Raw genomic sequence first — 26,922 nt, 5'->3', positions numbered from 1 at the left:
ATAAAAGGTGGTGGCTATACTACCACCTCAAAAGTTAACAAAGAGTGCTGTGATTATAAAAGGTGGTGGCTATACTACTACCTCAAAGCTTAACAAACAGTGTTATGGTTATGAAAGGTGGTGGCTATACTACTACCTCAAAGCTTAACAAAGAGTGTTGTGGTTATAAAATGTGGTGGCTATACTACCACCTCAAAGGTTAACAAAGAGTGCTGTGGTTATAATAGGTGGTGGCTATACTACTACCTCAAAGCTTAACAAAGAGTGTTATGGTTATAAAAGGTGGTGGCTATACTACCACCTCAAAGCTTAACAAAGAGTGTTATGGTTATAAAAGGTGGTCGCTATACTACCACCTCAAAGGTTAACAAAGAGTGCTGTGGTTATAATAGGTGGTGGCTATACTACTACCTCAAAGCTTAACAAAGAGTGTTATGGTTATAAAAGGTGGTGGCTATACTACCACCTCAAAGCTTAACAAAGAGTGTTATGGTTATAAAAGGTGGTGGCTATACTACCTCCTCAAAGCTTAACAAAGAGTGGTTATAAGGGCTACAACAGGGCTGACAGTATTAATAAATGAAATGAAATGAAGAGGGTGGCGGTTATAAAAGATGGTGGCTATACTACCACCTCAAAGCTTAACAAAGAGTGTTATGGTTATAAAAGGTGGTGGCCATGCTACCACCTCAAAGCTTAACAAAGAGTGTTATGGTTATAAAAGGTGGTGGCTATAATACCACCTCAAAGCTTAACAAAGAGTGTTGTGGTTATAAAAGGTAGTGGCTATACTACCACCTCAAAGCTTAACAAAGAGTGTTGTGGTTATAAAAGGTGGTGGTTATACTACGACCTGAAAGCTTAATAGAGTGTTATGGTTATAAAAGGTGGTGGCTATACTACCACCTCAAAGGTTAACAAAGAGTGCTGTGGTTATAAAAGGTGGTGGCTATACTACTACCTCAAAGCTTAACAAAGAGTGTTATGGTTATAAAAGGTGGTGGCTATACTACCACCTCAGAGCTTAATAGAGTGTTATAGTTATAAAAGGTGGTGGCTATACTACCACCTCAAAGGTTAACAAAGGGTGCTGTGGTTATAAAAACTCGCAGCATATCCACGGAGTGAATGATGATGAGTGGGCGAAGCTGCGGAGGTTTATTTATTTATTTATTTATTTTCAAATACTGCAGCCCAATGCAGGACTATTGCAGGAGTGGGGTACATACAATAGGAAAGAATAACAGTAACATCACAACAAGTTCTTCTTCAGAACAAATATCGCCACCTCTTGAGCATCGGGTCATCGTAAACCGTGAATCTTCCGTGAATTCTGCACAGTACATCATCACCGACGTGAGATCGGGCGCGTTTATACTAAAGGTTCGATGAGTTATGACGACTTGCAGCTCACTTTAATTTTACATGTACGCTGCGAATTTTCATTGTTTAGAAAACCATTGCTTTAGAAAACATCTGGCGTTCTTTCGTTTTGCTTTTACAAAACATCTGGCGTCTTTCGTTGGTTTATTTCATCAATCAACGGCGTTTTGAACAAAATTTTTATTGTTTAATCACGCACAGGAGAAATCTCACCAGGCACTACCTTGGAGGTAAAGAATGGCTGCTAATGGGAATGAGAGACAGAAGAAGTCGGCTTTTAGCTAACGCTGCGAATTTTTTATTGTTCAACAACGCACAGGAAAAATCTCCCACCGGCACCACCTTGGAGGTCAAAGCGTAAGACTAGTTACGCACTACGACTACGACTGCGACTACGAGGGACGAACGGGTGCCGCCTTAAGGAGCTTCGCCCCTAAAAGGTGGTGGCTATACTACTACCTCAAAGCTTAACAAAGTGTGTTGTGGTTATAAAAGGTGGTGGCTATACTACCACCTCAAAGGTTAACAAAGAGTGCTGTGATTATAAAAGGTGGTGGCTATACTACTACCTCAAAGCTTAACAAACAGTGTTATGGTTATGAAAGGTGGTGGCTATACTACTACCTCAAAGCTTAACAAAGAGTGTTGTGGTTATAAAATGTGGTGGCTATACTACCACCTCAAAGGTTAACAAAGAGTGCTGTGGTTATAATAGGTGGTGGCTATACTACTACCTCAAAGCTTAACAAAGGGTGTTATGGTTATAAAAGGTGGTGGCTATACTACCACCTCAAAGCTTAACAAAGAGTGTTATGGTTATAAAAGGTGGTCGCTATACTACCACTCAAAGGTTAACAAAGAGTGCTGTGGTTATAATAGGTGGTGGCTATACTACTACCTCAAAGCTTAACAAAGAGTGTTATGGTTATAAAAGGTGGTGGCTATACTACCACCTCAAAGCTTAACAAAGAGTGTTATGGTTATAAAAGGTGGTGGCTATACTACCTCCTCAAAGCTTAACAAAGAGTGGTTATAAGGGCTACAACAGGGCTGACAGTATTAATAAATGAAATGAAATGAAGAGGGTGGCGGTTATAAAAGATGGTGGCTATACTACCACCTCAAAGCTTAACAAAGAGTGTTATGGTTATAAAAGGTGGTGGCTATGCTACCACCTCAAAGCTTAACAAAGAGTGTTATGGTTATAAAAGGTGGTCGCTATACTACCACCTCAAAGGTTAACAAAGAGTGCTGTGGTTATAAAAGGTAGTGGCTATACTACCACCTCAAAGCTTAACAAAGAGTGGTTATAAGGGCTACAACAGGGCTGACAGTATTAATACATGAAATGAAATGTAGAGTGTTGCGGTTATAAAAGGTGGTGGCTATAATACCACCTCAAAGCTTAACAAAGAGTGTTGTGGTTATAAAAGGTGGTGGCTATACTACAACCTCAAAGCTTAACAAAGAGTGTTGTGGTTATAAAAGGTGGTGGCTATACTACTACCTCAAAGCTCAACAAAGAGTTTTGTGGTTATAAACGGTGGTGGCTATACTACCACCTGAAAGCTTAACAAAGTGTGTTGGGGTTATGAAAGGTGGTGGCTACACTACCGCCTCAAAGCTTAACAAAGAGTGTTTAATAAAGAGCATTGATACATATCGGAGAACCTTGAGCGAAGGCTTCATTGTAAAGCGGGGTATAAGTGTGTTACTGTCAAGATCCAATAAAACTATACTACCACGTCAAAGCTTAACAAAGAGTGTTGTGGTTATAAAGGTGGTGGCTATACAAACACCTCAAAGCTTAACAAAGAGTGTTATGGTTATAAAAGGTGGTGGCTATACTACTACCTCAAAGCTTAACAAAGAGTGTTTAATAAAGAGCATTGAGACATATCGGAGCACCTTGAGCGAAGGCTTCTTTGTAATGTGGGGTATAAGTGTGGTACTGTCAAGATCTAATAAAACTATACTACCACGTCAAAGCTTAACAAAGAATTTTATGGTTATAAAAGGTGGTGGCTATACTACCACTACAAAGGTTAACAAACAGTGTTATGGTTATAAAAGGTGGTGCCTATACTACCACCTCAAAGCTTAACAAAGAGCGTTTAATAAAGAGCATTGATACACATCGAAGCTCCTTGAGCGAAGGCTTCTTTATAAAGCAGGGTATAAATGTGGTACTGTCAAGATCCAATAAAACTATACTACCACGTCAAAGCTTAACAAAGAGTGTTATGGTTATAAAAGGTGGTGGCTATACAAACACCTCAAAGCTTAACAAAGAGTGTTTAATAAAGAGCAGTGATACATATCGGAATACCTTAAGCGAATGATTCCTTCTAAAGCGGGGTATAAGAGTTGTACGGTCAAGATTCAATAAAGGTATACTACCACCTCAAAGATTTACAAAGAGTGTTATGTTACAAATGGTGGTGGCTATTTTACCAACTCAAAGCTTAACAAAGAGTGTTTGGTGATGAGCAGTGATACATATCGGAGCACCTTAAGCGAAGGCTTCTTTGTAAAGCGGGGTATAAGAATGGTTGGTCAAGGTTAAAAAAACTATACTACCACCTCAAACCTTAAGAAAGAGTGTTTAATATAGAGCAGTGTTAATGTATATCAATCTTGCCAAACGGCCACGAATGCGCCATTAGCATGGCATGTTAATCATGTCGTACATGCCATGCATGTCATGACTTTCATGTCACTACCTGTCATTTGTGTTCGTCATACAGTCGCGTCACGCAATACCAATTTTGGTGTATATCAATCTAGTGAAGCGGCCGCGAGCGCACCATGAGCGTGGCATGTAAATCATGTCGTACATGACTTGCATGTCATGATTTTCATGTTGCCACCTCTCATTTACTTTCGTCATACAGTCGCGTAGCGCAATACCAGTTTTGGTGTATATCAGTCTAGCGAAACGGCCACGAGTGCGCCATGAGCATGGCATGTAAGCCATGTCGTACATGCCATGCATGTCATGACTGTTATGTTACCACCTGTTATTCATATCCCTTATACAGTCACATCGTACAACACTAAATTTGGTGTATATCAATTTAGCGAAACGGCCGCGAGTGCGCCATGAGCGTGGCATGTAAACCATGTCGTATATGGCATGCATGTCATGATGTTCATGTTACCACGTGTCAGTTATGTTTGTCATACAGAAATGTCTTGTCATACCAGTTTTAGTGTATATCCATTCATTTAAATGGCCGCGAGCGCCCCGAGACTATGTCATGTAAATCATGCTGCACATGACATGCGGGTCATGATTTGCTTGTTAGGACCTGTCATTATGTTTGTCATGAACTCTTGTCAAGCCAGGCCAATTTTGGTATATATGAAACTTACGGTACGGCCGCAAGAGCCCCAAGGCCATGGAATGTAAATCATGCTGTTCATGACATGCATGCCAAGGTTTTCATGTTATGGCCCGTCATTTATGTTCGTAATAAGGTCATGTTATGCCACACCAATTTTGGAATACATCCGATTAACGAAACGGCCAGGAGAGCACAAAGTTGTAGGCGGATAGATAGATAGATAGATAGATAGATAGATAGATAGATAGATAGATAGATAGATAGATAGATAGATAGATAGATAGATAGATAGATAGATAGATAGATAGATAGATAGATAGATAGATAGATAGATAGATAGATAGATAGATAGATAGATAGATACGCTCTAAATCGCAGAAGTTCGCTAAGAAATGCTTCGCACTTGAAAAAGCGGGGGAGTGAATGACACTTCGCGATGATTCTGTACTGGTGGGCTTTTCGTTCTTTTCCATCGCTATTTGTGATCCTTCCGATAGCGGACGTTTCGTGTGAATGTTCGAGCGTGTTCTTGGTGCGTTTCAAAGCCGCTATACTAGGCGACAACTTTTCTTGGCACCACTGTGGAAGCTACAGAGCCAAAGTGCCCGAATGCGCGCGCGCCAGGAAATAGTACCTAAATTTATTTTCTAATTCGAAAAGTTAGCTAGCTCGAATAAAGATTTCTTCATTATAAAAAGCGAACGAGTATGGGAAGCCGTTTGTGAAAAAAAGGTATTGTAAACTTCAACTTTGTTTCTGTCTTTTTTATTTCTTGGACAGCACCACGTTTTCCTCACGCCTGCTCTCTCAGTAAACATGGCGTCCGCGGTGCCATCTGAACCGTGTGCGGCCGCAAACTCGCCGTCTCGTTCTCCGAAGAAGCTGTACACTAAATGTGACAGAAAGTGTCTATCAAAACAGACCAAGCAACTTATGTGCGACGTCTACGCTGGAGTAAGGCACCGTCAGCGTGACTTGTCTGCAAATGCAGTGTATCAGACTGTCGCCGAGCTCGCCGGAGTGAGCGAGCGAACAGTTAAGCATATCAAGGCTGAAGCATTGCGGGCCCCACTTGCCTCCCCGAAGCGCAAGAAATTGAATTTCTCGGGCCAAACTGAGAAGCGCATCACCGGCAAGACGCAGCTGCTGCGCTATGACACGTTTGCGTTGGCAGCACTGCGGCGCAAAGCGCACAGCTACTTCATGCGCAATGAAATACCTAAGGGCGAGAAGATACGCAACGACGTGATCAGCGACCCTGACATGGACATGCCGACCATCAGCACTCGTACGATCCAAAGAATGCTGAACGACTTGTGGTTCGCCTTCCGAAAATGACGATGGTGAAATAAACTTTTAATTTTCCGAAACGGTGTTCCCGAGCTCGTAAGCTCGGGGTCACCCTAGGTGGGAGGGTTCCTCAGTCCAGGAATCCTCTGGCCGCGGTCGCCTCCTGGGCCCTGGCGACGAGTCCTCGTTGGTCGTCTAGGTCCCGTGCGGTGATCTTAACCTCCCACGTCTCGACGAGGAGGTTGATACGTGTGGTCATTGCGGGCTTGTTATCGGCATCTTGGTGGCGCCACGGGCACTCGAGTATTAGGTGTGCCAGTGTGTCGGGAACGTCGCATATCGGGCAGTGGTATGCATGAAGCGTCGGGTAGATGCGATGTAGCAGGATACCGTGCGTGTACGTGTTGCTTTGCAGTCTTCGGAATGCTGTGGTTTCTTCTTTAGTCAGCTTGGTGTGAGGTGGCGGGTACACCCTGCGAGCTAGGCGATGGTGTTGCAGTATGGCGTTATACGTCGGTGGTACGGTCTCCACTTCTGCTGCATTGCTGGCTAACCGCTGGTCGAGCGAGGTGGTGAGGGAGGCCCGGCCGAAAAAGAACAAGGAATTCCGCGTTGCTCGATAGAGACGACATCGTTGCTTGGCGTCGAAAGTACCTCCGGACCATCCGAGAAATGCGGAGGCAGCGACGGTAAGTTCTTACGTTCTTTTTATTTCTGCAAATTTTCTGTTCACTGCGCGTGACTGTTTGTAAAAAAGATGGTTGTTCCCTCCGGCAAAGGAATCGGAATAACACGAAAGTAAAGCGTGCCCTTACAGAAGTAACTGAATGTTTGCTGTACATTGATAGAAAGTTTGCACAATGTATATTGATGTCTGGCAGCTATAGCACCATTTAACGTGGATGCACCCACCTTGCTGATTGGTGGTACATCTCCATCCCGATGCCTAACGTCCATATTAAATGATTAAACAAACCCGTGTGGTAGCTGTAGCAGTTAACGGTGAAAGCGTAATCAGAGAACGAGATGTGATAGCCAGAAGAGCGTCGCATATAGGACGCAGCACTTGGTCGCCATCCCGCGGCATGTTAAAATGTGATTGAACGCCACGGCCGGACTAGAGGGAAGCGCAAAGCGCGTCGTGCCACCCCGGTAGCCCGGCCGCGATTTTTCTCGGGGCGAGCGCGTCAGCGGGGAACGCGGTGCTGCAGCCAGGCCAGGCAGGCGCGCGTCGCAGAGCTATTTTAAAGGCGATAGTCTTTCTTGGGAAACTTAAACACAGAAATTTTGGTCTGTCTGTGTGTCTGCCTGTCTGCCTGCCTGCCTGCCTGCCTGCCTGCCTGCCTGCCTGCCTGCCTGCCTGCCTGCCTGCCTGCCTGCCTGCCTGCCGGCACGTCACTCGATTCAGCCATCCGGCCAAAGTTGAACCACTTGCCCAAGGGCCAGCCATCTTGAACGGCTGACTAAGTTCATATTTGTGTACATTGTTGATCAAAAAGCAAATATTACGCAAACATTCGCGCCAAACCGCGTGTTCGGACTGGCTGGCGTCCCCGCCGATCGCGTTGGTCACGGCCGGTCTTCGCCTGCTGCTGTGCCGGGACTACCAGCCCGCAACACAGCACTCATGTTTCCCGACGTATTGCCAAATGGCGTCCATATCTCACGCAGCGCCTCTTCTATCGTCTTTAGACGACATTTGCAGCGAAGCACGCAGATACGCGGCCAATTTTTTTGGTTTGGATTAGCGTGATGCTATTAGCGAGGCCAACGCTTTTACGACGCTTGGTTTAAGGTCGCCACCTCACGGTGTGTAAAGGCATTGACAAAATTGAACTTCTACTGAAAACGCGCCGAATGGGACGGACGTGTAACGCGTTGCATGTGCTAATTGCGGAGGCCTCAGTAATGACGAATTACTTTACCGCTCCCAGAGGGCAACAGCTAGCACCCCGCCAACCGGAAGAGTGGTAGATGTAAAAGGCGCGTTTGTAAAACCTCTGGAGTCTGTGACCGTGGCGTAGTGGATAGCGTGCCCGGCATCTGTGTTCGCGGACCGAGGTTCGATGCCCGGTGTCGGAACTTTTTTTCTTTGTCATCTGATCGTGTAAAGTTTTTCGACGACATTTCCGTGACGGAAATACGTCATTGAAGTCTGGTGGATCCCGGCATAAAACACTTTCGTGTTAAAAAGTTGACGCGAATGGTGAGCATGCGTGTGTACCCATTGGTTAGCGAAAACGATAGGTGTGCATTGCATTTGTGATCGCCAAACCTGCGCTATTGACGTGAGTGATCCAAAGCCTTACATAATCCTGGCTTAAGTCGCAGCGAAATTCCCCATTAAGATAGGGTGGCTGTTCATGCTTGCGCTTGCACGGTGAATAACAGTATTCGCCGAGGATTCCGTTGCATGTGGTGTAGGTTTAACTCAACGTTATGTATTGCAGCATTTCCCATAGCATCGTTTCAGAAGACTTACTGCCGTTTTTCCGCGTAGGAAAAAAGAACCTCAATGGCTTGGAGAAAGTAATAGCTAGTGATGACCCTCTAAATTGTAGGTGTCGGTATAACTCAGCGTTGTGTATTGCAGCATTTCCCGTAGCATCGTTTCAGAAGACTTACTGCCGTTTTTCCGCGTAGGAACAGAGAACCTCAATGGCTTGGAGAAAGGAATAGCTAGTGATGGCCCCCTGAGTTGTAGATTTTACTGAGCGAATACTCTGCGCAGTCATTGGGGATTGGGGACGTGGTTGCAACAGCTTTGATATACAGCCTGCTGGGGCGTAGGCAGAAATTTTTTACGGGGCGGGGCACCACTTTCGTCTGAGTGGGGCCGCGTCGCGTATATCCGAAACATATCCCCTAGGATGGCTGGGACCCATACTGCGCCGCCATTGGCTGGAGATGGTCACGTGACCTACTCGCGCTTCCGGTATTTTTTTGTTTTCAAGAAACATGACGGCGCCCATGTTCGCGTTTGTTTTGCGCTGAAGCATTCAGCGGTGCCCGCCGCGTAGAGGTGACGCCGAAATGTTTGGGTTTTTGGGACGGCGGCGCCTATGTCCGCTGTCGGCCGGCTTGGAAGACGCGGCACTTACGCCTTCGGATGTTAGCTGTTCTAAGGTAAGTAGTTGTCTCACCTGTGGTATTTACGCTGCGGTCTTCTGTTCCGCGCGTAAGCTGCATGTGAATTTGTTTCAAAGTTGCAGTCCCTTTGTGACGGGATGCTGCTTCTTGCTATACCGCGCGTTCACCCAAGAGTCCTTTGTCATCTTTTTCTTATAACGCGATGCACCGCCTTCCAGCTTTCGCGCTGTATAGTACACTGCTTATGAAACGCATAGTAGCGGTTGGAGCCTTGGCGTTCGCTAGATAAAAGTATGCGCATTTATTCTGAAACTGAAATCATTTGTGAGTCAGTGCACATGTCTGTCTCCTTCAGTCTGTGCCATTTCGCGACGTTTATCATTTCGCTGTGCTTCAAAACCAACTAGCCCACAATCAAGCATTAACTGCAGGAAGCTTTCCTAGACTGTGACATGTTTTGAAAGAAATGACTATCAGAGAAGAGTACTTCACAGTGCATGTTATCCAAGACATAATGTCATGACCACACTGAAATGACACTTCCGGAACCCTATTTAAAATACTATGTTAGACGACAAGGCTGAATATCTTTTACTTGAAGCAGCATTAGAACACCACAATATGTGAAGCGTTGTTAAATTTTGGAACAAACTGTGTGTTCTAACACCTTGCAGAGATGCCATAAAATTGCACCAGAACGCCATTCACAGAAAGACATGTGCTCTTACCCTTTTCTTAAATAGTGTGTTCCCTCGTCTGGTTGATGCAAATGCATGGTCCACCCGATGTAGCTTTATGGTCTGTCTGCAGCTTAGAGTTAGTCTTAATCTTTCTCCTAGTGATTTTGTGCATGGTATCATGTTGTTCAGCAAGCATCAACTCCCCCAAGAAAATGTTCTTGAACATCAGTCTTGCCTTGGAGGTAGCACTAGTCATACGATACAGCTTGGTAAGCACAGACTTGAACCTGAAAATCTGATTTATTTATTGATTTATTTGTTTGTTTGTTTTTTTTTTAGTTATCTCGTACGTACTGCCGGTCTTGGGCAGGAGTGAATATAAAACAATGCAAGAATAAATGAAACAACATGAGAATACATAAGAGAAATTGTCGTGTACGGAACCTTACTGCTGCATGTGACAGCACTCGGCACTACACACGACAAACTAAATGTTGAATGGCATAGCTAGTTTATCAAAAAGCAAGCAAAGAATACTATTACACACCTAGTTGATCAGAAACAAGAAAAAAAGATATGAGAGGAGAAATCGCAGCAAACAGTACGAGATTGTATCTGAAAAATTCACATACACAGCATCTTAATGTCCTCGCGTATGACAAGTAAGGAGTAAAAAAATACAGCTACTTAAAACAAGCAAAAAAGAATTACCGCATATTAAAGGTGCATGACAAGTGTAAGGAAGGCCGCGAAAACTATTAACGTGAACAATGGAATGCACTCAAGAAAAACGAACTAATTCGGCATTGAAACACCTCGGCAGGCAGATCCTTTGAAATATGGGTACTACTGCGAATGGACATGTTTTGTGCTGATATTCGCTGACCTTCGTTGGATGAAAGGCCCAGATTTGCCACTTCTGTACTGTTGGAAAGCATTGTTTCTGATCTGCTCCTAGTTCTGTTTATTTATTCCTACTATCTATGTCAACCATTATAACTCTGGATTTCAGTAGGCTGGCGACTAAAATTTCAAAAAGATTGGGCAGGATCTGCAGTATCATATAATTCGCTTTTATTGCTTGTCATTAAAAATGAAATTACCAACAGGGACGTGCCCAGCACAAGGTCCTTTCAAATGGCGTGGTCTAATGTGTACTTAGGGATGTGATCAATTGTAACCAATTTGGCACAGCTTCTGGAGCAGCTAAAACCTCACTTTCGAGCAGGAAAGCAGCCTTTTGGAGCAGTTGCCAGTCACGCATTTTCGAACACACATTTTAAGTCTCTAAACACGAGTAGTTTACCATGTTTAACAAAATAAATATATGAACACATGCATGTATACTTGTCTATGATGTCCCGAAAGGTGAAATTAACCCACAGCGTCTCGACTTTCTGCTGACAGCCCTAGATTTCTATATATCCATGACATCAGGCTGCCCGACATTTCCTTGTGATACACATCTCATTTGCTAATCGGTATGGCTTTCCCTGATTCTTCGAGATGCATAAGTTTTCCACTCATACACAGTTTACTATAAGAAAGAACCAGCCTTGTGATGACGCCTGTGCTTTCAATGCAGCCTAGGCATTCGAGTTACGTGGAGAAGTACACGCTGTCGCATTTTATGGCCAGACTCGTTAGGCTTTTGGTTCTTTTGCAGTTAATAAATAATTGGTATATTGTAAATAGAAATAATGAGCAACATGAAATTTGCTAGAATGAAAGGCTTCGCATTTTATTTAGACAGGTTTTCTTAACTTGCACTTTTGCCGAAGAAGTGGCACCGATTTACAAGGGTTGTATTTCATCGTGCTATCCCAGCAAAATCCCGCCGCCCACTGCAGTGGGCTGACATTGTTTATAAATTCTGTTCATTGTATGATATTTAAACTTCAGTGACCTGCATAAATTTGTTAGAAGTCAGAAGAAATAGCAATAGAAATCATTTTTTTTTAAATTACCGAACTCGAACGCCATGTTCTGATCACATGTGCATACTTCTTACTGTAGTTAATACAATCAGTCCTCACATAAACGAATGGAGTCACACAAAAACTTGTAAGTTTGTGCTTGTTTGTCTCACTTCCTTCTTAGTGTACTGCCCCAACAGTCAATTCAACCAAGATGAACGCTCACCAACTAGCCAAAATTTCTACACTGCTTACTCGTCATATATAGCAACTTCAGCTTCCACCTCCCCCTTCCCAGTGTTGCGGTCTGAGTCAGTACAACAAGCTCTCATACAACCTTCCAGGTTGCATGAGATGGTGGCAAGCACTGTGTGCATGTCTTTGCTGCTCAAGGTCGTCACAATGGGCAAAGTTGTAGCACAAATGACGGTTAGGTATAAACATTATTGCTGCGATTTACTTGCTCATCACCATTAACTCAATTTAATACATATGCAGACCCTCGTTGGTGTTCGCCCAGCCGTACGTATAATTTCGGTTGACTAACAGCCGCCCTATTGCTCGTTCACCGTCACCCCAACCACGTCGCTATTCCATGCTGACCAACTAAGTATCATCTCGGACGGAAAACGAGATCATGCAGCTCCTGGAGGTAGTGCTGCATCATTTTCGACTGATCCCAATCCTCCGTTGACATTCCTTACGAACAAGAACCTAATAGAAGTGCATGTTGTCAGTATTTCTTTGACGGCATTAGTCGATACTGGAACTCAGGTGTTCATAATGAGTGCTCTCTCTGTCGCCGACTCAAAAAAGTACTCATGCCTGCTATAACTAAAGCCGCACACGTCACCGATGGTGAAACTGTTGCCGTCACTGGAATGTGTACAAGTTAAATAAGCATTGCCGGCCACCACTATCCCGTCTATTTACGGGATAGTGATTTACGGTGCTCAACAATTGCTCTCACGACCTCATCTTAGGGATGAACTTTCTATCGATGCATTCTGTCATGATCAACTGTTCCGCCGGTACTGTTTGCTTGGATCTTCCTCTTTAGCCAGATACTCGCCCCAAACTCCACAACCCCTGTACCACAGTCTTCAACCACATACCGCCTAAAGTCCCAACATTCATTGAATTGGCAACAACTTCACCTGTGCTTGACGGTGACTACGTCATCACGCCTATTCCTGATGACCTTCTAGCGCACGACATCACGGTGCCACACTCTGTCGTAATCGTAGCTGCTAACCGGATATATGTCACCGTTATCAGTTTCAGCTTCGTGAAGCAAGTGCTACCTCAAGGAATCTCAATCACCACACTGCGATCCTTATCAGATGATCACGTCACCACTTTTGCAGCCAACGTGTGCTCAGATCTTCCTTGTCGCCCATCGGATGCCAGATGCCTCGACATGGCATTACGCCCCTTGATCGCCCCAGACCTCAAACCTGAGCAATCAGCCGCCCTATGCCGCCTTTTGGCATCCTACCACGACATATTTGACATCAACAATCAACCACTCGGCCTGACTTCACTTGTAAAGCACCGCATAAACACTGGTGATGCTGTTCCCATTCACCGCTGACAATATCGTGTATCTGCCGCAGAGCAAGGTCATTCAAGAAGTGAACGAGATGCTGGCCAAAAGCATTACGGAATCCCCATAAAGCCCTTGGGCATCGCCCGTCAAACTTGCTAAAAAGAAAGATGACATGTGGCGTTTCTGCGTTGATTACCACCATCTAAATCCAATTACAATTTTGTATCAAGTGTGTAGTTGTTGTCCTTGAGAGGTTTTTTTCTGCTACACAGCTGTCGCCTGTCTACTACAATGAGAACTAAAGATCAGAAATGTTACTTAAGTATGTATTTCAAGCAACCATCATCTTTCTTTTTCTCTTCTCTCCGAAAAACTGCGAAAATTTCACCTTGGTGCAATACAATGCTAACTTAAGTATGTATTACAACGGTAAAATGTATTTCAAGTGATTGCCATCTTTTTTTTTCGCCGGAAAACCACGAAAATGTCTTCACTTGCGCTTAATGAAAATTATGCGAATTCTGCTGAAATGTAGCAAGATGTAGCAGGTTCCACTTCATCACTGTGCACTTGCAGCAGGTGTGCTAACATCGTGGATTCCCACAGTAGCACTATACAGATAAACTGAAATGCTTAAATTACACACACAAAAAGCCTTTACAAGCAATAGTCTTCATAGATTCGTTAAAAAAGAAAAAGTGAAAACAACTGAAAAGTGCCGACAGGGACACACCCAGCAAGAGGTCCTCTCAAATGGCAAGGTTTAACATGTACTCTGCAGCAGGTGTGTTAAAACCGTGGAAATGTCAGCAATCCACACAAAACTAGTGCTCGTATGCATGCAGTTTTGTGTGCTCACACAGGCAGCTATGTTTACATAAAAAACCACTCTTGGTCTCGCCTTACTCGGCGCTCTCTGAAGGTGAAATCGCGACTGGTTGCTATAAAATTGTCTCCAAATAATTAACCATCATGTGCTCAAGCAAATGAGGTTTTCAGGCATGATAACTGACTCAGCTACATATTGCAACAGAAAAAAACGAGATGTAAAATGATTGTGTCAGTACTCCTATAAATTCACTCCTTAACATCACTGCAAGCACTGCTTAACATCATTTCTGGGGCACTTTGTGTCAGCATGAGTTGGCCTATGCAAGCTCTTTCATTAATAAATGCTTCTGTCTCACATGCATGCACAATTTTAAGCAATGTGACATATCTTTTTTTTTTTTTGCTCATGTTTGTTGTGTACCTTCAGCTCTATGTCGCAAAAGGTCCGGTTATTTGTGTTCAGTATATAGCCTTGGTGTCATTTTAATTGATGATTTAACATTAGGCACAGCAGACAAGCAGTGCAGCTCGAGGTTAGCACGGATGCACAGCAAGGGTAAAAGGAAGCCTCTCTTGCACAAGTGCCACAAGCAGTAAGGGAAAGCACGAGCGGTACTGTTCAGAACAGTGCAAAGGAAGTGAAACGCAACATACAAGTGACTTGGGATAGTACATGCTCAGTGTCAAAGCATGAGGAACAAGAAAGTGTGGGAGAGACAGCTTGTGCTAACCAGTCGCAAATTTACCGCATAAACAAATTGCAGATCGAGCGCCATGTGCGACCACTAAGGGAAATTCTGCGACACTTCTTGTGAGGCAGAAGTGCCACCTAGCCGTTGTTTTCTTGACTATCGAGAGAGGGCTGAGAGGGCATGATTCAAGATGGTGGGAGACTCGAGGGAACGTCCAAGCAGTGCTCCGCACCCGAGGTTTTCAAAAAGTTACAACTTGCACCTGCTTTATAATTTAAAGAGTGCGTCCCAATTGAAGAGAGGATGCAGTATCCAGCTGAGATTAACTGAAATTGCCGTGCGCCCATCGGGGGTCATGGAAAAAGTGTTCAGTGCCTGTATTGTGCACGATTGCACAGCCAGCAGCCAGCTCTGATTCTGTCGAGTCTCATCAGATTATCCACATCATCCAGCAAGCCCCTTAAAAACTGTCTTTGTCATGAGGAAGTTATCAATTTAAACACGTACATGAAGGTTGGTCGTAACGTACACTGTGAGGCATATTGCTGCTCACAAGTACATGATTAAAACAATGGCCCCAGTGCTTAACTTGGTGCAAGCAAATGAATAATTTGTCCAAGAAAATGTGCTTGCACAAATTGTGTGGTAAGCACAGCCAAACTACCAGTCATTTCTTTATTGATGTACGACCATTCGATCTACATGTGAACACTCGTGTCACACAGCGCTGTTCTTCATTGGTAGGGCCATATGATTTCCGACTGTGTCATAACTAAACACAAAAGAAAGATACTTTTTGTAGTGTAAGCTGTTATGAGCTCACAACAGCAGCCGGTTTTAGTGGCAAAATTGTTTGTCACTGCCGCCAGGGTCCATCGCAGCTGTCATCCTTAGTAAGAAAAAAAGCCCAAGGTGTGAGCTGGAATCAAACCCAGAATCCACATGATAGTCATGCATCCTGCCGTGTAACCATGCAAGTGCTTGAATCTTCTTCACAAAAATAAACTTTCCAGGCATCATGTTAGGTGAGGAATCACATTTACAGATACAACATTGCTTGGCGCAAAAGTAGAATTGCACAAGAAAGCTTCCCACTCATTGCAAAAGGGCTGAGCCATAATTCTTCATCCTTTTATCATCAGTCACAGCATCAACAAAGTGTGCAGCTATGTGAGCACCTTACAGATGCATAGTGGGTTGTTTGTTACTGTGCTAAATGAAGGCGATTGGTGTAGGCGGTACCTTGTAAGTGTACTTGCAGTAGGCACTTGTGAGAGTTTACTATGGTCTCTACAGAAGGCCACTTCTCCAGCTTATGCTGTGACAATACTACATGTTCCATGCAGGCCTGGCATTTTTTTCTGCATTCACCAGTTTTCCTTTTGGCTTGACACCTTTAGTCTACTTGTGCTTGTGTGATTTTTTTGTTTTCAGGATAATTTTTTTTACCACTCTTCAACATTTTGTCAGGTCAACAGAAATCAGCACTGATAGAGAGCTCTCAAGGTCTTAGATGTAGTTGACGTCACTTGAATACTCATAGTCAACTTCTTACTGTCAACTCTGAGCTCATTACACGGTTGGTTCTAACCTGCTGCTTGTGATTGTAGTGTACTAGTTGAGTATGAAAATATTGCACAATAACAGTGAACACATAAAAACATTAAGATGTAATTTTACAGGTGTTTACAGTTGGATTAAGTGACAAATAGTCTGGTATTTATTTTTAACACTTGTATAATGCCTGCTGTGAGCATTGCCTCAAGAAATTTTTGAAACTGCAAGTTAGGACACATGCCACTTTGCTTCGGCGGGTTTACTAATGAATAAAAATGGTTCGGAAGGAAACATGTTTCTTTTGGACCAGTAGGTGCAGGAGTTACTTCCAGCAATGGTATGAAAAAATAATTTTGCTTTTGTGCAAAAATGTTTGAAGAGGGAGACCTTACAAAGTTTTTGGTACTGGGAAAACATAGAAAGACCCTGCAGTCTGCTGTACACAGTTTTTTTTTTAAATTGCCCTTGTCTTGCTCCTATTTTCACTTTCAGGAGAGAGCCAGAAGACTGCACTGGAAATTCCATTCAACACCATATTGCAAAACATACCGTGATGTGACCCCAAGGCCCCCGAGTATTTTCTGACATTGTTCTCACTATTGCAATAAATGATGAGATCACACACAACACTTTTCACTCTACTAGAATAAATGCAGTTGTCGTGCGCTTACAGCAAATAAACTTCTTCAGTCTAATTTGTTTTGTGACACATTTATGTTGCTTCCCCAACACCCACCATTATTCACAGCCAGGATACTAACTACCAGATGGACTGGTCCCACCCATGAAAATGTCATAGCTATTTAGCAACCACAGGAGATATACTTTTGTAATAAGAGCACAGGGTTTATGAAAGGACACAGTACATGGGTCTGCAATTGAAAATACACTATCTGACCTTGAAGTCACTGAAAAGTAAGTAGTGTCTGCGGTCCAATCTAGAATGACATGGGACAACTTAGTTACAAGATTCCTTGAGTAAATTCATTCTGTATGTGAATCTAGCAGTACAAATACAAATGAGGCTTATGGGAGCTTTGTTCCTTTATTAAAATATGCTTAGCATAATGCTTTACACTTCACATGGTAAGGACTCCCAAGAAAGGTAGAAAGTCATGGATTCCTTGTAATTCCCTGCAAATGTTTCATAAGAGATGCTTCCATATGGCAAGGTTTTTGAGAAAAAAGGACTTTAACAGTATTTTGGCAATGAACCAATGCAGATATAACAAAGTGCTTGAACCAAACTGAAGATGTGCAGATTAGAACCTCTACCACAAGGTAGTGCTCATAGTTAAAAGACGACGTGCAAACATAGACACACGAGAGAAGACATTGCAATCACCGACTAACAACTGAAAAAACGCACAGTGGCCAAAAAGAAAGTAGACACAAAACTTGTCTGCGCATGCCCAGGCAAGATGTGATACCTATCAGTCCGCACACGTGGTGGTATACGTGAGAGATAACTGTTCAGGCATTTAATTTCTTCTTTATGCAAGTTCACTGACCGTTGGCTCACGCATGCTCTACCATTATTATTTATATGCCGTGCCTCAACTATTAGACGTGTTGCTTCATTCCTGTGCCTGTAGAAAACTGCGCATTCATCGAATTTCGTCGTGCATTTACACTCTCGACAATGTCAAGATAGATGCATGCATCATTAACTTGCATAAAGCAGAAATAAAAATCCTGAACAGTTATCGATAGGTATCACCTCTTGCCTGGGCATGCGCAGGCAAGTTTTTATGTCTACTTTCTTTTCCGCCGCTATGTGTCCTTTCAGTTGTTAGTCGGCGTTTGTGGTGTCTTGATTTCTCTCTCGTGCCCGTGTTTGCACGCCCTATCTTTTAACATGAATACGAACAAACTTCATCCTTTCTTATTTATCCTTTATTATTTCTCTCTTATTGTAGTGCTCATGCTGATTAGTCTCTTCCTGAAATAATGTCATCCAATTCATTACAGGTAACATAAAAGCATCAAATCTGGAAGCATTCTTAATCTGTATTTCACGCCTGTCATGTCATGACAATTATAAAGCGCCTTGTTATCCATAATAAAAACACAAGGGCCTTTTAGGAAGCGTAACATGAGTAATGCATATTTCTTCACAAATAGAAGTGATGCATATTTCAAACCAGGACCGTACCCAAGAATTTTTTTCGGAGGGTGTTTGTGTGTAGAACGGCTAACTTTGGCAACTGGTGGTCGCTGTGAAGGCATGGAAGTATTTTAGTGTCATACGAAAAGTTAAAGCACGAAAAAATTTTGGGGGGTGTCAGAACCCCCTCAACTTCTCCTTAGTTACGGCCCTGTTTCAAACCCCCTTTCGTATACATGTCTATTAAATACACTAGAGCCAAATATTGCCAACTGTCCTATAATTTATTCAATTAAGAGCTTACTTGACCTGTTAACCATCCTTGTGCATTTCATTCAAAATTTCTCACGATTTTTCACAGCAAAAGTACTATAGCGTCCATCTAACTTGTAACCTACTTTGAAAACACACACCTATTTTGTAGCAAGAGTAGGTATTTTAGAATAACAGAGAGCTGAGCTAGTTGGTACGTATTCATTCTAAAAAGACAGGGCGTGCAAACACGGACACAAGAAAGAAGTCAGGACACCACAAAGCACAAACGGCGTTTGTGGTGTCCTGACTTCTTTCTTGTGTCCGTCTATGCACGCCCTGTCTGTTTAGAATGAAGAGTCGGTAATAGTTCATTGAAGCACTTTCACATATAATTTTGCTTGCATCTAGAACCTGCTATATATTATACTTTTGCTAGTAAAACAGCAAATCGTCAACGAAGTATTGAGCCTTAGCAAAAAATGTATTGTACTAGCAATCTACTTACTGGTGTGATAAGCAAGCCTGATAAAAAACTAGGCACAATATACAATTGAATGGAAAGTTGCAGTCGGTGTAAAATGATAATATACAGGAAAATAGCAGCATGGTTTACAAGTTGAAGAGGTTCTAGCTGGCATTTGGTTTCTCGTTAAGAAATATATGTGCTGTTGGGCAGGTAAGCAAGTCAAGTCAAGTGCTTTTATTTTCATTTTTTCCTACGTCATGCTTATACAGATATCTGGACCGATAGCCAGGAAAGGCTAGTATCCGGTCCAGTGTTAATAATAAAACATTCTGGTCAGTGCAGTATTTACAGTTAGGTATACAATTACATATCTTAACAGACAAACAAACGAACAATGGTTTTCACAAGTGCACCCGAATAGTTATTGCAGATATGTTAAAGGCCCTGGTTCGCAAGAAAAAAGAATTTACTACACTGCTTAAAATTACGTGCGGTTTTAACCTCCAAAGGTAGGACATTCCAGATTTTTGTTTCACTAAATTCGATCACTCTTTCACCGTATACATTATAACATTTTGGTAAATTCAGATTGCCTTTTAGAGCATGTCTCGTACTGCGCGTCGGAAAACAGAACACATTACGAGGAATAGGAAAGTTAGTGCACATAATGCTATTAACTGAAATTGAAATCTTATGATTACACAGAGCCTTAAGCGATAACACTTGCTGTGTCTGGAAAATGTCGTGAATTATGTTTATTCTGATGTATACATCAGAATAAACAGTGCACTGTTCTGTTAGACAAGTGCAAAGGGAAAACACACTTTTTAAGGATGGGATGGGATTTTGCGCGCTATTTTGATGTCATTAGTGAACCTTGAACATAACATTAATAAAGAAGAGTCAGTGCTCCAATTTCACTACATATGTCGTTATTTCTGTACTGCATATCCAAGTAGTATGTGCATCCATTTACTGGAGTAATTACTGGAGGGCAGGGGATGGGGGGTAGTTTTAGGGGTGCTGTATATTTTGTCTTTGCATATTTCTTACAGTAAACATGTTCCTACCAATATGTACCACGTTGAGAGTTTGCAAAATTAGGTATATTCTCCAAGTACATCATTTCTTGAATCGACTTCTGCTTTCTTCTGTTCGTGCTCAGTTTTTTTTTCTGATCGTGTCGTTAAGTTTGTTAACCGTCCTTCATTTCAATGTATGTCCTTTTTTGGTTTCGATATTTGGGCCCAGATGGGCAATCAATTGACATTACTACTTTGTTCTGCATGTCCGATTCACTGTGATGGATGCATTGCATGCTGACATGTACATAACATGTCCCATTACATGTTGAAGTAGTAGTTAAATGCAGCAGAGCACCCATTACCATTACGTTAGTTCACATAAAAGAGTATGCTTTGCTCCCTGCCTTTTTCAAAATGAGGTACACTTACCAGAAGCTTGGAAGTTTATCATTTAGAAAACGCAATTCCCGAAACACGTTTTTTTTACATTTATATTGTGCTACATTTAATTTTAACGGCATCGAGCCGTGTTGTGAAGAATGAAGAAATATCCACAAAGTGCCTCCTATCTTTTCTTTCTCTTTTTTTTTTCACCATAGCTGAATAAGAATGCACTCATACGCGAGCAAAATTAAGTTATACGGTTTCTTGCGTCGTGTCAATTGTTATCATTATTATTATTACTATTATTATTAGGTTTTAATACATAGAGAACACAAAGACACAGAGGAAACAGAGAGGGTACAGGCTGACAACTGCCACCTAAAGGGGCACAACGCCTGCCTGCTCCTTGAACGGGCAGAGGGAGCAGAGGAAATGAAGATAGGGGGAAAAGAAAGAAGAAAAAAAACAAATAACACAGACATAAACACAAATAAGCAGTGCTCGCTGCATAACGAATGCGGGACACTAAAACTGTGCTCTAGTGTCTCACATGACCCACATGACGGACCGTCTACACGTTCTTGACGGAATAATATCCTACGCACTGATACAGAGCCAACTTCTAGCTTATATAAGTGGGCTCTGTCACGACGAGGCAATCCACGACCACGAATACGGGGAACAATCCGCTTGCTACACGCTGGTCAGGGTGCTGCTTCAGAAGATGTCAGCGGATCAACAGACGAGCGTTGTCAAACAGGCATGAAATTTCTTGGCAGTCACATTCGATGCGGGCACAACTTGAAGCTAGGTGATCGGCGTCTTCATTGTCATCAATACCCACATGCGTAGGTATCCAGTGGCAAATGAGGGACAAAACCCCACGAGAAATAACACACGATCGCGTTATAAAGCACGCCAAAGGGGGCGACGCCGTGTACACGCTCCCGGATTGATGTTGATCACCACTGCGTCCATCGTAAAACGAACCGCGTATGGGCGCTTGTCAGCGAAAGGCTAAAACATTTCGGCGTCATCTCTACGCGGCTGGCACCGCTTGAGCGCAAAACAAACGCGAACATGGGCGCCGCCATGTTCCTTGAAAACAAAAAAAAAAAACAAAAAAATTACCGGAAGCGCAAGTAGGTCACGTGACCATCTCCAGCCAATAGCGGCGCAGTATGGGTCCCAGCCATCCTAGGGGATATGTTTCGGATATACGCGGCCGGGTCAGACTGTGTGGTCGAGTGTCATTTTTTGCTCTGTATTCCTTCTGGCAGCCTGAAACAAGTTTCGTAAACATTCGTTTCAGTCTTTCACAGAGAGAGTGTTGCCAGCTTATCTATGTTATATGTGTTCACATAGATTTTGTCAGTGCACTTTTTTAACACGAAAGTGTTTTATGCCGGGGTCCACCGACTTCAGTGACGTATTTCCGTCCCGGAAATGACGTCGAAAAAATTTACACGATCAGCTGGCAAACAAAAATGTTCCATCAACGGGCATCGAACCCACGACCGCTCGGTCTGCAACAACAGATGCCGGGTACGCTATCCACTGCGCCACGCTCACAGATTCTACAAGCTTTGCAAACGCGCCTTTTATATCTACCACTCTCCCGGTCGACGGGTGATGTTGCCCTCTGGGAGCGGCAAAGTAAAGTACTTCGTCATTACTGCGGCCTCCGCGACCAGCACCTGCAACGCGTTACAGGTCCGTCCCATTCAGCGCGTTTTCAATTAAAGTTCAATTTTGCCAATGCCTTAACACGCCGCGAGGTGGCGATCTTAGCCCAAGCGTCGTAAAAGCGTCGGCCTCACTCATAGCATCACGCTAATCCAAACCAAAAATAGCTCTGCGACGCGCGCCTGCCTCACCTGGCTGCAACACCACGTTCCCCGCTCACGCGCTCGCCCTGTGAAAAATCGCGGCTGGGCTACCGGGGCGGCACGACACACTTTGCGCTTTGCTCTAGTCCGGCCGTGGCGTTCAATCACATTTTAACATGCCGCGGGATGGCGACCAAGTGCTGCGTCCTATATGCGACGCTCTTCTGGTTATCACATCTCGTTCTCTGATTACGCTTTCACCGTTAACTGCTACAGCTAACACCGGGGTTTGTTTAATCATTTAATATGGACGTTAGTCATCGGGATGGAGATGTACCACCAATCAGCAAAGCGAGTGCATCCACGTTAAACGGTGCTATAGCTGCCAGGCACCAACGTACATTGTAATAATAATATCTGGGGTTTAACGCCCCGAAACCAAGATGTGATTATGAGAGACGCCGTAGTGGAGGGCTCCGGAAAATTCGACCACCTGGGGTTCTTTAACGTGCACCTAAATCTAAGTACACGGGCCTCAAACATTTTCGCCTCCATCGAAAATGCAGCCGCCGCAGCCGGGATTCGATCCCGCGACCTTCGGGTCAGCAGTCGAGCGCCATAACCACTAGACCACCGTGGCGGGGCATCAACGTACATTGTGCAAACTCTCTCATATCAATGTACAGAAAGCATTCAGTCACTTCTGTAAGGGCACGCTTTACTTTCGTGTTATTCCGATTCCTATATGACGGAGGGATCAACCATCTTTTTTGCCCGTAAACAGAGCCATAACCTCGGATGAAGGCTGTCTGCTTTGTTAATGGGCTCTTGCCAGTGCAAGTGCTATGTTAACAATAAGACTGCTTTCTCTTTTACAGGGCCATCTACTACCTTGATGAGACCTCGGTAAACGCCGGCCATACAAGTGGGGAGAGTTTGGGCAGACACCAGCGTGATGACTCGGCAAGACGCATTTCGGCAGGGGCTCTCAACTGGCATCCGTGCATCGAGCGGTAAAGGAGGACGCCTAATCATTTCGCATGCTGGAAGCGCAGAAGGCTTTGTTGATGGAGCCGCCCTAGTTTTCCGTGCCAAGAAGGGCGCTGGTGATTACCACACACAAATGGATGCTTCGCGTTTCCTGAAATGGTTTGTTGAACAGCTGCTACCGAACAACAAGCCGCGCAGTATGATTTTGATGGATAATGCGTCATATCACAGTGCTCATGTTGAGAATCTACGAAGCTGATCATCCAGAAAAGCGGAAATTCAGTCCTGGTTGATATAGAAAAATATTCCTTTTTCGGATGACCAACTGAAAAGTGAACTGCTGCAACTCGTTAAGCAGAATAAGCATATTTTCCTTGCTTACCATGTTGACAAACTTGCCAGTGCTGCCGGGCATGAGGTTATGCGCTTGCCTCCTTACCACTGCGAGCTAAATCCTATAGAGCTTGTATGGAGCCAAGTCAAAGGCTACGTTGCTTCAAGGAACAGACTTCAAGATTGAATCTGTCGAGAAGCTGCTGCAGGAAGGAATCGCAAGTGTGACCCAACAGAGCTGGCTCCATGACTGCACTCACGTGATGAGGCTAGAGGATGAGGCATGGAAGCGGGATCGCATTATAGACAGCCAAACAGACAGTCTCATCATTTCTTTGTGCGCAGACTCAAGTTCTTCAGATGAGTCGAGCAGCTCCGACATGAGTGGAATTGATGAACTGCCGTGACATATCCTGTGTGCCTTGCCAATGCTTCGAGCAAATGATTGCACATGGATTGCACTTGTACCTAACCAGAAACTGTGATATTCTTTCTGAGAACTATCGGTCACTGCTGTTTCTTTATATTTTTGTCGCTTATTCACTTCATTGTGATTTTATCTGCTGATCTCTTTTGTTGCACTTCGTGCATGTTCTGGTTACGTTATCGTGATGTGATAATGACTGCTGGAATATTGTGTGCCAGAACCACGTTGTGGTTATGAGGCATGCTGTGCTTGATGTTCTACAGATTTTGACTCTCTGGGGGTTGTTTAATGTGCAGCCAAATATAAGTACACGGGCATCTGGCATTTCCCGTTCACTGAAATGGAACACGCTCATTGCGCATCCTCTTGCACACTGGTCTTCTGAGCTTGGGACATGATCCCAGCAAGGGGTGCGGCGCCCCCGGGACCGCACCCAACGAAGCCTCCTGAGCTTCAACCCGGTACCACGCCACACCAAGCACAGCAGATGCAAACGGCGGCAGCCAGCACCGGGGCTATTTCTGGCGCTGGATTGCAGCTTCCAACGGCTACAGGTCAGAACTATACTCCATCTTCTGCGAATATCTCGCTGCCACCTGGCCAAGGGCCTCCCATGGAGACCATTTCCTGTCTCGACGTCAATCTGCCTGTAGGTCAGGACGATGACTTTTCTGACATGTCAGAATCCTCTGCAACTGTTACATACATGGATGCTACCGCGCTTTCTTCCGACGGCTCGGAAAAACACATTGATGTACCGCCCGTCAAACGCTGCCGCGGATCGAAGAGGTGGCTTATGCTGCCTAACTCTTTGCCCGCAGAAAACACACCTAAGCCAAACTTGACCATCATATTCAAGCCAAGAAACGCTGAGCAAGTTATCACAGGCTTCAATCCACTAGCACTTGAGACAGCCTTTGAAGAGACAGCTCCAGATGGCGTACTACAAGTACGACCAAATGAACGTTTGAATCTCCTGGCTGTGGATACTCGTAATGCAGACGCTTCTGAACGTCTACTGAAAATCTCAAGCATTGCTGGAGTACTTGTAAAAGCTTACGAGCCACGACCGAGCAACTGCGGAGTAGGCGTCATCAAGGGAGTTCCTGTAGACCTTGATCAAGCGGACATTCTCGCTGCTCTTCTTCAAAGAACTCCCGTCAGATCTGTAAGGCAACTGGGAACGTCAGAAAACGTCCGCATTGTGTTGTTACCGAAAGTGCTCCTGAGTACGTCATCCTGGGCTACACACGTTACCGAGTGTAGAAGTACATTGAGGCTCCGAGACAGTGCACCAAGTGTCAGCGTTTTGGTCATGTTGCTGGTGCCTGCAGGTTACACGCACGATGCTCACGCTGCGGGGGCAACCACGACCGATCTGCATGTGGAAATGAAGAGCCACAGTGCCCTAACTGCAGGAAAAAACATCAGTCTACGTCAACTCACTGCCCCATTTTGCGTAAAGAGAAGCGGATACAGAATTACAAGGTGGAAAACGTTGGGTACCAATTGGCAAAGGATGCGGTACGCCAGCAACAAAAACCTCGAGGCGGTGGCCAGGCAATGATGCCCACAGTTGACAAAGGAATGCCGGTAAATCCGCCACGAATTGACGACACAAATGAGTTCCCGTCTCTACCGACTTGCCCATCAGCTCCAACTCCTCACACACGAGGTGCTCAGGAGCTGCAACTTGGTGTCTCGCGGTGTCTTCGTATCTACAGTCGCAGTTGAGCTCACTGCAAGTGGATGACCCGTTCATCATTCCGAACTCGTCAAAGGTAGTCAACTTCCTCAAAGGTGACGGCCATGAGAACACTTCGGGATTCAGCATCGACATAGAAGACATATTATTCACTGCCTCATGATGAACTGATGACTAGCGTAAAAGAATGCATATGCAGCAATGATGAAGTGAAGTTTGTGACCAAGTGTGGTATCTCGGTTGAAGGTTTTTTAGAATTATTGTTCTTTTATATAAAACACACGTACGTAGGCTGGGAGGGCAAGAACTTTGTCCAGAGATCAGTGGTCTGTATTGGATCGAAAGTGGCTCCAGTCCTGAGCAACATTTTTTTGGCCAGAGTTGATAAAGATCTTGTAACTGGCCTAGATGGTTTGGTCCAGAAAGTGTACAGATATGTAGACGACTACTTGATATTGATTAATTCAGCGAGCTGTGATAGCAGGGCTCATAAAGTGCTCAGTGTGTTTGGTAACAAGGGGCGGGGCTTGACCTTCACGTGCGAAGTGCCGAAGAATGGACAACTGCGTTTTCTGGATTTGCAGCTGTCATTTCAACAAAAACACGTGTGTTGGATGTTTTCCCCTAGGACGGCGAAGCCGCTTCTTGATTACAGCTCTGTGCACTCTCGCCTGGTAAAAAATGGTACTGCGCTGACTTGCCTAAGATCGGCGTTGGACAGGTCGTGCCCACATCTTATGGAGACAAGTTTTTTTTTGCGCAGGTGGAAAGACTAAGAGACGCCGCGTTTCCTGATAATGCTATAGCTGCTGCTTGCGAAAAAATAAAAAAAGTTTATTAAACAACGGCCTGGGACAGTTCCAGCCAAGAATGTCCCGCAGGAAAGAAAGAAAGTGTCAAAAATCCCGTATGTCCATTGGCTTTCGCACGGCCTTAAGAGAGTGGCTTCGAGGTATGGGGTGGATCTCGTGTTCTCCGCAGAAAACAAGGTGGGCCGCATCTGCGCAGCGGTTGGTAAGAAGATAGGCAGGCAAAAGCAGTGTGAAAAAAGAGGATGTGCCATTAA

At 44.1% G+C, this 26,922-nt stretch overlaps 1 protein-coding gene across 1 annotated transcript in view; it reads left to right on the top strand.

Annotated features, from left to right (window-relative positions):
• LOC119395902 (uncharacterized) overlaps nucleotides 1–26,019 on the top strand; it is a 46,416-nt gene extending 20,397 nt beyond the window's left edge. Inside the window, exons 4-5 of the mRNA XM_037662913.1 lie at nucleotides 24,556–24,800; nucleotides 25,876–26,019. Of these exons, the coding sequence (XP_037518841.1) occupies nucleotides 24,556–24,800; nucleotides 25,876–26,019 (389 nt within the window). The remainder of the gene's footprint in view (nucleotides 1–24,555; nucleotides 24,801–25,875) is intronic.
• Nucleotides 26,020–26,922: the final 903 nt, after the last annotated feature.

Source organism: Rhipicephalus sanguineus, chromosome 6, assembly GCF_013339695.2.
Source record: "Rhipicephalus sanguineus isolate Rsan-2018 chromosome 6, BIME_Rsan_1.4, whole genome shotgun sequence".
NCBI lineage: Eukaryota > Metazoa > Arthropoda > Arachnida > Ixodida > Ixodidae > Rhipicephalus > Rhipicephalus sanguineus.
This window is presented reverse-complemented; position numbering and strand designations above follow the sequence as displayed.